Source organism: Asterias rubens, chromosome 3, assembly GCF_902459465.1.
Source record: "Asterias rubens chromosome 3, eAstRub1.3, whole genome shotgun sequence".
NCBI lineage: Eukaryota > Metazoa > Echinodermata > Asteroidea > Forcipulatida > Asteriidae > Asterias > Asterias rubens.
The window spans coordinates 15,942,827-15,955,947 of NC_047064.1; the positions used below are offsets into that span (position 1 = coordinate 15,942,827).

Genomic DNA, 13,121 nt, shown 5'->3' on the forward strand with positions numbered 1-13,121 from the left:
AGCAACAGAAACAACTGCAGCAGCAACAGAGACAACTGCAGCAGCAACAGCTTCAACCACAGATGCAGCAACTGAGATATTAACTGCAACAGGAACAGCAGCGTCAACTGCAGCAGCAACAACAGCTACAACAGTTTCAACTGCAGCAGCAACAACAGCAACAGAAACAACTGCGGCAGCAACAGAGACAACTGCAGCAGCAACAGCTTCAACCACAGATGCAGCAACTGAGATATTAACTGCAACAGGAACAGCAGCGTCAACTGCAGCAGCAACAACAGCTACAACAGTTTCAACTGCAGCAGCAACAACAGCAACAGAAACAACTGCAGCAGCAACAGAGACAACTGCAGCAGCAACAGCTTCCACCACAGATGCAGCAACTGAGATATTAACTGCAACAGGAACAGCAGCGTCAACTGCAGCAGCAGCAACAGCTACAACAGTTTCAACTGCAGCAGCAACAACAGCAACAGAAACAACTGCAGCAGCAACAGAGACAACTGCAGCAGCAACAGCTTCAACCACAGATGCAGCAACTGAGATATTAACCGCAACAGGAACAGCAGCGTCAACTGCAGCAGCAACAACTGCTTCAACTGAGGCAACAACAACAGCTTCAGCTACAGCAGCAACAGCAGCTTCAACTACAGCAGCAACAACAGCTTCAACTACAGCAGCAACAACAGCTTCAACTGCAGATGCAGCGACAGAGTCATCTACAGACGCAGCAACAGCTGCAACTGCAACAGCTTTAAATACAGATGAAGCAACAGCTTCAACTGCAGCAGCAACAACAGCTTCAACTACAGTTGCAGCAGCAGAGACAACTGCAGCAGGAACAGCAGCTTCAACACCAGCAGCAACAACAGCTTCAACTGCAGCAGCAACAACAGCTTCAGCTACAGATGCCGCGACAGCTTCAACTGCAGAGGCAACAGCTTCAACTATAGGGACAATCACATCATCTGGAGGAACGACCGTAACCGCTGCAGGAACGACACAAGCTGCTGAAGGGACCACCCAAGCTGCTGGAGAAACCACTGAAGCTGCTGCAGGAACCACCCAAGCTGCTGGAGGATCGACCCAAGCTGCAACTGTAGGAGCAACAACAACTCCCAAAACAACAACTGCTGCTCCACGTAAGCTTGAACCTACTTACTTTTAACTTGTTGTCCACATGCCCGAATTACAAATTAGGTGTTTGCTGATCTGGACAGACTTTTTTCTCTTCAAAATCTCGTTACTAATGAGCGGTAAACACGTTTAAACTCTCATGAGATACTCATCTCAGGTGGGTATGGGATATAAACCCAAATTATACTCGTTGGCAGGAATTGGAGGAACGAGAATTAAACTCGTTCGAACAAGACCAACAAAATAATCAAGAAGTAAAACAAATTCACATGTAACTATCCCGTACTCCGTTCGTGAAGGAATACTTCACAATATTTTACCACTGACCGTTTTTTTTTTATTTTTTTTTTTACAGCGCCCAAAAAGTTCTCCGGAGCGTTTCGGATAACAGATATTAGTAATAGCAAGACTGAATTTACTGAAGATTTGAAAAATTCCTCGTCTGCACAGTTTATGATGATCAGTGACCTTGTGTGTAAGGAGGTGAGTGTGTAATTATTGTTCACTTTTTGTTGAGACTAGAACGCACTGTTTTACTACGCTCATCATTCGGTATATAGACTTGCGTCCGTGGCCGCCTCATCCTCACATTTTAATTGGGTGCAGTCCCGGAGTCAAATCCAATCCATCACCTGCTCTCATTCAGTTGCCGCAGCTATTCTCGACCCTCTACCATTCCATTTTGCAACATTGTCTACCGAACACAGCTTAGGGCGACCTCTGCCGCGACTTGTACCTACAATATTATGCAGACAATCTATAACTGCAGCGGGTGGGCCTCCCTGTCTCAATGAGCACACCACTTCGCTATCCGCTCTAAACACCTGGGCCCAATTTCATAGAGCTGCTAAGCACAAAAATGTGCTTAGCATGAAATGTTTGCCTTGATAAAAAACAGGATTACCAACAAAATGTTCACGTGATTTCCAGGATATGCAAAGGACAGCTGAATACCAGTAACAAGCAATGTGTAACAAATGGAAATTTGGTTGGTAATCCTGTTTTTATCAAGAAAGAAATTTCATGCTAAGCACATTTTTGTGCTAAGCAGCTCTATGAAATTGGGCCCTGGTCACCTATAAAACAACAGCTTCCCCAATCAGCTCAGCCAACCATTCATTCAATATTAAATCTGTCCATTTCGTTGCGATAATAATATCATTCATTGTATAGTGGCCCCAAAGATGTGGAATACACTTCCTGCATATATCAGAGATGCCGGTTCCTTTAAAACATATAATAAACTCCTCGTCAAAGATCAGGGTCTAAACAGCCTTTTAAAACCATTTGAATTGTTTCGTGCTTCAGCACCTTAGAGCAATTTGTGAAGTTTGTACAACTGTTTAACATTTGATTTTATTGACTGGTTGATTGGTTGATTGATCGATTTATATAATTTTACACCTCAAGTTCGTTCTGAAAAGTGCCATGTATGTCTTGATGGGTCTAATTCATTTCTTAACTTGTATAGACGATGTGACATCTGACGTCACACGAAAACCATAACATGATTCGCGCGCATACCGCCGGGCAAAACCTTTGTGTTTTGGCAGCCAGCTAGAAAGTGTATGCAATCTTACCATGACTACATGTACGTGTCTTTTTGCCCGGCGAAACATGACGTATACAGTATTTTTTCAACAGAGGGCGGTTTGAATGTAAACATAGGTTACATCCGTCTACACATTGAAGCGTATCGCAAAGTACCTTCAAGCCTTTTGTCAAGGTCTTCGCCACTCGACTTGCGCGAGTAGTAACCTCTTCCATCGCTTACGGAGCTGACCATGCCACGAAGGTCTTGACAAAAGGCTACTAAGTGCCAAACAGTCAGAACATCATCTAGTTCCTTATTCCTCATTGAAATGCTTTACCCACCAGCTTATCAAGGCTTCAAACGAGTCTGCGGGTGGTGCGCTTACTGGCTGTGAGGTCACAGCATTCAAAAACGGCAGCATCATAGCCGAGTTTTCTCTGGAGTTTACAGCAACAGCAAATGTGTCGACCGAAACGTTAAACAGTCAGATTGTGGCTACACTCAACAATTCGGACACATTCACTGTCGACCCAGAGTCGATCAAAGTTGAAGGTGAGTCTGCATAAAGGCATTCGACATTTTATTTTACAAAGACACACACATTTAGAACAACTCTAAATCTCCTGGATCATAATTGACCCGGTTCCAGGCCCTGGGCTTCTGACTCTGTTCTGGGTCATGGTGATCCGGATTCTGTGCCACTACGACACATAATACGGGTCAAACAAGAAAGGAGTCCGAGCTGTAACCAGTTTCCGGATCAGCATTGAATCCAGAAATGGGTCAGTACTTCATTGACCCGGGTCGGTTGTGGCCCGGAAGTGTTTAGAGTACACTCTTTACTGCAAATACTGGGGTTTTAAAATTGACACCGTGAGTGTTTCACATATAGATACCGAATAATTTCCACCGTAAGCTGTTAAAATAACACTAATTTCTGCCAACACAGTTGGTGTTATCTAAACACCATAATGATGTTAAACTTGTTTCATCCTGTGGTATATACAAACACGTTGTCAATTATAACACCCCTGTGCTCGCAGGATAATAAAATTGAAAGAAATTCCCTCTGCTGCCGTGTACCTTCCCACCGAACAAACCTTTAAGCTAGTTTTCTCATTGTATTTTCAGAAACCATAGTTACTGTAGCACCGACAGTGGGTAAGTTGTACAAATTTGACTGTTATTTTTATTACATCACAAATTAATTCATTTCTACAAAATGTGATAACCAGAGGGGGGGGCACTTTCCACATTTCCTGATATTATAGAGTGCGGGATCAGGCCCCATATTATTACTGTTCCTTATGTTTTCCTTTTTTGTTTTTTCCCAGAAAAGTTAGATGGTTTGATGTAAGTTGGTCCATTGCCATATTTAGAAGCACACATAAAACTGGTTCTTAATGGACACAAATAGTCAAAGAAAAAATGGGAATACAAAGAAGAAACTTGGATCAACAACAAAATTGATGTGGAAATGCCCATGAAAACATGTATTATTTTGTATTGTTATCAAATTGACCCTTTCGTCCCTCGAGAAAACGTCGGGCTGTTTCCACGCCCCTAAAGGATTAGCCAATTAGGGGGAAAAATCAATTACCATGTGACTAATGAACTCAAAAAATAAATACATTAGCTTGTCATGTAAAGAAGTCGTTTAAATTGGTTGTATCTAATGACCCTTCGGGGATTTTCGTACACATTAGACTTTTATAGCCCATTTTTAAATATTACTCATAACATGACATTCTCGTATAGGACATTATAAATGTCTCAAATGTAGGGGAAAACCCATAAGTTTATGTTAATGAAACCCAAATTGTCGCCTTGCCGGGCTCGATGTTGGACTCGTCACATAGCTCTATCCTGCACACAACTGATTCGCTTCTTATTTTTACTCAACTTTGTTGGAAATATTGAGGCATGACACCACACTGTCACACTTAAAGGAACACGTTGCCTTGGATCGGTCGAGTTGGTCTGTGAAAAGCGTTTTGTAACCGTTTCTAATCATATGCATTCTATAACAAACGGTTACATAGCGATTTTCAAAGACCAACTCGACCGATCCAAGGCAACGTGTTCCTTTATTAATTGAGTCTTGCTATGTGTCATGTCATGCTCAACCTATTGTTTTAATTAAATTTCATACACTCCATTGGCATAACTTATTTAATGCTGTTGAAGTAACAGCTGCATGCTCAGAAAACATGATAACATCAAGACAATCATTTGATTATTGTGTAAACAAAGCTTCCAAATATTCTTTCTGTAGAACCATTGTGTAGTATTGTCCGAACTATCCCAAAACTTCAATAAATTTTACTATCCAATAAAACAATAAACAGCTACTGTTATGTTGTGCTAAAACGGGAGATTGTTTGGCCAGCTAGTCTTTACTTTTATAGGTTCTTGAGTCTAAAAGGGATTCCCATACATAATGTTGGTCAACAATGTTTGAAAAAAATTAAAAAGGTTACGGACAACTTGGAGGCAAACAACTGCAGTGAATGCTACAGGACCAGTTTGGTAGCACATGGGTCACTTTATACAAACGATATGTTTTGATCCCCAAGAAGTTATGAAAATATTCAAATTTGAATGGATTCTCTTCATGGTAGTTGCCTTGAACTGGTTGCATGTTAGTTACCTCGTGTGACATGGCCCTGATAGGAATTTGGTGGTGGCGCCCCCAACGTGCGTTTAGTTCTTCTTGAAAAACAACCACAGAAGACAAGAACTATGAGTTAATTAATAATTTCCTCCGGTTGTAAAATAAATTGATTTCCTTTGTTTAATTGCAGCTGCTTCAACGACCACCATCAATGAACCCGTACCGTACGGTCTGTCAGGAGGGGCAATAGCTGGCATTGTAGTGGGCGCTATTCTGTTCGTGATAGTGCTCGTCATCCTGTTAGCGTTCATAGTGACGAAGGTAAAAGGGAACGGCGCGAAAGTGGCTGGGGAACCAAACACGCCACGAACGACGCACGAATAAGAACACTTTGCCTTGTTATTATTTGTTGACAATGAGGGCGCTTTCAACAGCAAGCTTTGTTTGCATCTGTCGCAGTTTGATCTTGATATTTGTCTGCCTGTAGGTTTTTGGCAATTACTAAACGAGTCCATTGCCTTTATTCGGCTTTGTTCATGAGCATCTTTAAGTGTAACGTCAGATGTTCAGGTTACCGCGATATATGCTTTTGCACTTAACTGTTTTGCGATCGGATACCAGTGTGCGATATGGTTTTAAACAACCTTTATACTATGAAAAAAGTGTGCCTTTAAATGTTTTACCAAAGTAATGTTTTTGTATGGCGAACACGCATACAATAACTTTCACTTGTATGCCTTCGTTTAAATAATAATTATTATTATGTTTTTCATAATTGTTCAAGATTTTCCACCTTTGAGATCTTTATATTTTTAAAGAGTGATAAAAACGATAGCCCGAAATTGTACATAAATCAATCACTATAAGCTGGTGCGATTGTCGCACGACCTTTTTTAAAAGAAATATGTTCGTTTGGAATAGGGTCACCTTTACGGGACAACGGGGAATTGGTACACAAAATTATGTCCATCCTAAAATACTCAACCATCAAGTTTAGGTCAACGCTAATGATAACCGATATTTGTTGTTCTCGGCTTTTTCGGCGTTTCGCATCAAAATCTAAAGTACACTCTGATGCAAAGCTAGTCTTGATTCGCGGCGTTCGTTTTGTTAACATATAATCGCTGATATCGCAAGATGAATTACTGGAGAAGAGATGTGTGTATAAAACACACGTCTGGATCAGAAGCTTTGAACACGATTCATGTGCCCTTTTCGAAACCACAGCTTTAGCTTTGGATTCTGCTTCAGGCTCCGTTCTCTCGTCTGAGACCGAGAGCGCGTATACGTAAAGCATTTGCAAATTGTCAAAACAACTGGGCGGGTCCAAGCTAGCCTGAGTCGAATCCAAAACCGAAGCCGACGTCGTTTCGAAAAGGGTCACATAGGCTCATTTTGAAGCTTACAGCCCCTTTTCGAAATCAAGGCTTCGGCTTTGGATACGGCTTCAGGCTCCGTCCCTTCATCAAAACGCCCGAGCGCCTTGGCAGCACAAGTGCAATATTGTCAAAACAACCGCGGGGCCAAGAAGCTAACCTGAGCCGAATCTCGAGGGGAAGACATGGAAAAGGATCATACTTTTTGACTATTCCTGTTTAGCCAGTTGATGTTTGCGCCCTTTAATATCGGCGACTAAAACCAAAACCAGCGTCACTAATCGAGACTAATGCGAAGCTGATGATTGAATGCGATAAGTGAGGTATAGCACCGTTAAGTGTAATGGAGCTAAAACCAAACGACATCCAAAGATCTGCTGAGTATCTAAAAGGTACATAATGTAGTTAATTATATGACTTGTTCGGGTTGGATGCTCGCGCTCGTGTCAAATTGAAATGAAAGTAAACATTGTGTGATCGAAATTTAAAAACAATGAACGGAATTAAATCCGGTTTGAGCTGGTTTGCCAAGCACTGCAGAGCCGTTTACTGAGGTTTGTCGTCATTTTTGGTATCTGATGGAGACACAGGAGAAAATGAAAAGGGAAAACAAAGGGGTATCCATAAGGGGGATCTCTGGGAAAATGAAAAATCTTTCAACAAAAATTGCTCCTAAGGATGCGTTTTTGAGAACTTTGGGTTGTGTGTGCCCTGAAAATTAACTTACGGGGTACTTTAACAATAAAGCAATGCTATCCAACAGAGTTTTTTTTAATTCTAGTGGTACCCCACCGAGAATTTCTACAGAAAAGGTAACAGAAAAAAAGTAAATTTGCTGTAAATTAAATTAAATTCAAATCGCTAACAATGCAAAAAGGGGCTTTCTGTCGTAAACATTAACGGTCATGAATGCAGTGCAATGAAAATGAGGAAAAAATCACCAGCTCGCTTGAGTTGGTAAAAATAATGTCGAGCGCCATCTAGAAGCTGGAGCCTGGCCAGTGATTTTTCTCCAGATGTTCCGGTCCAGCATGCAGGAGCGAAGTTCCTCAGCGCTGGTCAAGCCGGTGTCTCGTTTTAGTGTGTCTACAAAGGAGAGACATCTTCTCCCACGCGAGGCCTTGCCTTGGGTGGGCTCCCAGAGGATGGTTGGGCAAGCGGCATGCTCCGAGTGGCGGACACAGTGCCCAGCGAGCTTGAGTCGGTGTTCTCTGTGGCCTTTGGCCAGCCAGCATACGGGTTGGAGTTTCTCATGTGGTCCTGCCAGGGGATGTTTAGGGCCATACGCAGCATCCTGGTGTAGCAACCATCCAGATACTTCTCCATACTGGTGGTGAGGGTCAAGGTCTCAGCTCCGTATAGTAGCATATGCCCATTTAAAACGAGATTAGAGATTACATAATTATCAATAAACAGAAAATTCCCACTAACATTCAAGGAAGCCAATCATGGTGGCATTTTGTTAGGTTAAGTTTATGACGTGTGTCTTGAAAGTAACACCGTAGAAATAACGCCACACATTCGAAGACAAGAATTGGAAACTGATTTATCCATTTTTTTTTTAAACCCAGTCGGTATTTAAAAATTAAAGTTACTTTTTTTTTTATTTTCTTGAGAATTGGTTTGTTTTTAAAATCATCGTTTTACTCTTTGGTCAATTAAAGGGATAATTTGCGATATTTGTCAGGTTTTTGTAAAATATTAGTGTAAACGTATCAGCACGAATCATCTTAAAATAATTAATATGTGCAATAATATATTAATAAAAGTAAGAATCATATATGTGTTTTAGACGTGGAAATTTATTTTACATGCAAATGCAACAAAAATTATATTAAAAAAGTATAATATGTAAATATTAAATATAGGTGTATATTAATAATAATTATGTATAAGCATAGATTCTACTTAAATGCATTGTAATATTAGGGCTTCGATTTGTAAAAATATTTGCATTCAAGACATTCATTTGTGAAAAGTGTTGTTTAAAATTTTTGTTTTACTTTAGTTGCTTAAGACTGTAGAACTCTAAGGTTCAGCAAATTTACCAGGTAAATTCCATTGTTCTAGTTAGCATGCAGTAATTACAGTGAACAATATACCTTTTCGCAGTGTCATTAATACCCATTGCCCAAGAGCTAGCTGTTGAATGAGGTGCATGCTGGTCTAGCTATGGCTCAAAAATTCACCGCCTATTTATTATAGCGTGCGTACATAGGCCCTTTTCCAACCAGGGCTTCGGCTTTGGATTCGGCTTGAGTCTTCATTCTCTCGTCTGAAGCCCGCTGAGCACGTACGACCAAAACACGCGCAAATTCTCAAAACAATCGGCGGAGCCAAGCTAATCAGTGAGCCGAATCCAAAGCCGAAGCCGTTGTTTCGAAAAGGGCCCGAGTATTTACGAAAGGGCAACGGATTTACCTGGCAAGTCTACCGCCACCTAGCATCCCAAAAGTCCCCCATTGGACATGACTCTAAGAAAAGGGACAGATCACCCAAGGTGAAACAAGACATAATATGTATTTCGAAATGTTTGAGGACAGATAAATCATGTATTTACTTATATATACTAAGTGCGACTAAGTTAGTTATAGTTAATTTATATCTTTATATTTTTTAAATGTTTATTGAAGTATTTTGTTAATTTATTTATTTATTTTATTGTTATGTATGATACTTATTTATTTTGACAATAAAACAAGCCGTGGGTCTCCATAAGGATTTAGGTACTTATTAATATAATATATTATGTTATTGTAAATAATAGTTTCGTAAACCACCACAATATTGTGCCTAATCTTAAGAAAAGAATTATGATAGTAATTTTAAAAGTATTTAATCTTCAGCTAACATAACTAAACATAGGTTTTTGGTCTAAATATTTGGCAAAGTGTTTATAAAAAAAAACGAAAAACGAGAAGAAATATGCTACCCGAGTGCAGCTTTATGCATCAAGTACTGTCTTGCAATATTTCACTTGTAGATGCAATAGTTCAGTGTTTATTTATGGAAGCTGATTGCCTTAGAATGTTATCAGTGAAGTTAAATAAATTTAAAAAATGATGATAAACACACTATTGGTTTGTTGTTCATTTATGTTAAAGAATCAGACGAAAATTGCAAGCATGCATTAGTTGGACCGCAAGAGGTGGGTCGGAGTCCAGGTATGGGGCGGATAGGGGGGGGGGAGTGGAGACATGGACATAGTGCCTGTAAATTTGTTCAAATACACATTGTAAGAGAAGCCATATTATGTTGTAAGAGCGGTCCTAATTATAGATAGGATTTATGCAGGCGTTTCGTGAAATCGGCTGTTGTGCTTTTAATTCTAGTTGGTCGGTTACAAACTGTGCTAACAGGCAGTGGACACTGTTGGTAATTACTCAAAATAATTATTAGCATAAAACCTTTCTTGGTGACGAGTAATGGGGAGAGGTTGATAGTATAAAATATTGTGAGAAACGGCTCCCTCTGAAGTGCCATAGTTTTCGAGAAAGAAGTAATTTTCCACGAATTTGATTTCAAGACCTCAGATTTAGAACTTGAGGTCTCGAAATCAACCATCTAAACGCACACAACTTCGTGTAACATGGGTGTTTTTTTCTTTCATTATTATCTCGCAAGTTCGATGACCGATTGAGCTCAAATTTTCACAGGTTTGTTATTTTATGCATATGTTGAGATACACCAACTGTGAAGGCTAGTCTTTGACAATTACAAATAGTGTCCACTGCCTTTAAACCATTCTGACGCTGAATGTTCAACCAACGGCACTCGATAATCAAGGATCGTTTTTGTTAGCTTTTTTTGTTTGCTTTTTGTGCAGCTTGTATTGACATAAACACAATTCGTGTTTCCATGAGTTCAATCGTGCCAAAGGGCCCTTGAATACGTCTATCATACTAATTGACATTCATGTTTAGCAGCCATTTTTAAACTCAAGTTGCCATTATGTATCAGCGACACAAAAAATTTAATACACATTATAACATCACTGTTTTCTATGTAATTAATTTGTACGTTTGGTTTTGGTAATGGGTGGGGTTAACGTAAATAGCATGATGGCCCAACCATTGATCAATGACGTCACGCGGGTGACGTCATTATATGCGGCTCGTGTATGTTCAATGGTAGGCCATTATACGGGAGTCAGAATAAACGGATACGTTGCGCATCTAAACTGCAGTGCTTTGTAAATGCCTTTTTAAAAGGCTCACTGCACTATAAAATGCGAGAACTCTGACTCAAAAATGGCGCGAGTGAGATTTGTCGCGTGATGACGTATTGGCTGAATTCAATAAAGCTTGTGAGCACAAAAATGTGCTGAGCATAACAAATTATTACTCAAGAGAAGCTGCTCACCAGCCAAAATTACATTAAGTTTACATTGGTGTGACTGGTGCCCAATTAACTCTTTGCATAGCTGAGAAATTTGCCAAGCAGTATTTTCTGTTTAGCAGCTTTATGAAATTATTGGCCCAGGTGAATCGGGCCCACACCGAAATGTTTCAAACATGTTGTGTCTTTGTTTGAGCAATATTATATTCAATAAAATGAGTTCAGGATTAGCAAGCCGATGAGGGGGCGGGGTTATTAATATTACATCACTAATAGTGCTGTACAATTGGGAAGAGTTAATAGCCTGACCTTACCAGAGTCTTTCTCTTTAAATGCCCGGTCACAGAGGCCCCGATAACGAGAACGAAACGAGAACGATACAAATGCACGCCCTCGATTGGTTGAATAAGCGTGGGTGTATTCTGCGTGGAGCAATTCAACTCAGCGAGGGTGTGCATTTTCATCGTTCTCGTTTTCGTTCTCGTTTTCGTTCTCGTTATCGGGGCCTGTGTGGCCGGCCTTTAGCCTTGGAGTAGAAATTAATACTCATTAGGCCGTTAACTATGTTTTTAAATTGGAATGTAAGTTCGCTATGAAACAAAGGTGTATGAATTAATAAAGCATTATTCCAACTGCCACAATTCATAACTTTCAGTGTACTACCAAATCAACGTTTTGTTTGCAACATTGGATGTGATTACTCGAAACAAAAACCTTGATCAAGTTGTTTGCACTCTTCGTTTTTCATTGCTATTAAAAGCACCAGTCACTTTCGGTAATTGTCAAAAACCATTATTCTCACTTGGTCCACCTCAACAGAAGCACGAAATAACAAACCTGTGAAAATGTTGACTCGATTGGTAGTCGAAACTGCATAAAAAAAACAAGTGTTGCACATTTATTTTGTGCGCTTTCATAATTATGCATAGTTCTAATAAAAGGTTGCAGGCCTTTACGAAATCTTTTATTATTTGAGTGAGAAATTACCCCTTCCTCAAAACTTTACTTCAGAGGGAGCAGTTTCTCGCGTTGTTTTATACTATCAACAGCAGCTCCCCATTACTGGTTTCCAAGTAAGTTCTATGCTAACATTTATTTTGAGTAATTACCAGTAGTGTCCAATGCCTTTAAAACAGGGGTGTTTTTCAAAAGATCATTTTATAACGGGAGTACAGTTCATGCAAAGAGAGTTTTCCGATTGAAATAAATAGTGTCCACTCATCACACAATCATGAATTATTCCAATTTAATAATGAATTATTGGCAAATCTAAGAATCAAAGATTAAACGCACCACCCATTGAGTCAACCAAAATTGTTAACAAAATCAAGCTTCCACCCCACCCCACCCCCAAAATATAGTAATAATATTGTATAAAACAAAAAAAAAGAAAAAGAAAACCCGCAAATTTTCACTCAAGTTTAATGTTATGTTTATTCATAACCACGCAACGGATAACCTTTATCCCTTCTTGACGAGTGGGGAGTAAATATCTGTAGCACCACTCATCAAAAGGGAAATATTGTTTACTAGAGTTTGTACGCCGTTGCCACCTCGTTGCCAGGAGCCTTTCGATAATTACATAGCAATTTACATGGTTACCGACATCAACAACAAACTTTGCTCCCAAGAGAAAAGATCTATCCCGGGTAGGACAGGACTCGCAACTTCGCTACTTCGTTATTCTCCGTTCTGGATTCATTTAAGCGGGCAGTTGGAGAGATTTTACGGTGAGCACATTCAACACGATTTGACGTAAGTATAATAACCCGTGCGGTGTTTTGTGTTCTGCACTTAAATCATTATTCGAATTTGGTAGTTTTCGAAGTGTCCGTTTTTGGTGTCATTAATGTCAAAGGAAATAGGGGAAATTAGTGGAATTCGGGGTTTCGAATCTAACTTGAGGAAGTGTCATAAAGTGAGGGTTCAGTTTTCTGGAGTAAAGCCCGTTCCATGCTTCCTTCGAAGGCGAATGCGATACGAGTATTTACGGTACAAAAATCGCCACGATTATTTCGCATCAGTTTAAATATTGCTCAAAATCGTGCAAAACATTCGTAAGCGAAGGCAGCCCTGTGACTTCAACATTTATATCGCATTCACAAGAAAGAGACAATGACTG

At 39.9% G+C, this 13,121-nt stretch overlaps 1 protein-coding gene across 1 annotated transcript; it reads left to right on the forward strand.

Moving 5' to 3' along the window:
* The first annotated feature begins 62 nt into the window (after positions 1-62).
* LOC117288098 (pneumococcal serine-rich repeat protein-like) lies at positions 63-9,735 on the forward strand. The gene is made up of 7 exons (XM_033768798.1): positions 63-67; positions 99-199; positions 249-1,142; positions 1,493-1,620; positions 3,016-3,223; positions 3,803-3,832; positions 5,476-9,735. Exons 1-7 carry the CDS (start codon positions 63-65, stop codon positions 5,667-5,669), a joined length of 1,560 nt encoding a protein of 519 aa, XP_033624689.1. The 3' UTR covers positions 5,670-9,735.
* The last annotated feature ends 3,386 nt before the right edge of the window (positions 9,736-13,121 follow it).

Excerpts from the sequence above, each read along its gene's own strand:
- LOC117288098 (XM_033768798.1), top strand. Across the intron at positions 200-248 it reads CAACAGAGACAACTGCAGCA|GAACAGCAGCGTCAACTGCA; the intron begins GCAACAGCTTCA and ends TAACTGCAACAG. Across the intron at positions 1,143-1,492 it reads AACAACAACTGCTGCTCCAC|CGCCCAAAAAGTTCTCCGGA; the intron begins GTAAGCTTGAAC and ends TTTTTTTTACAG.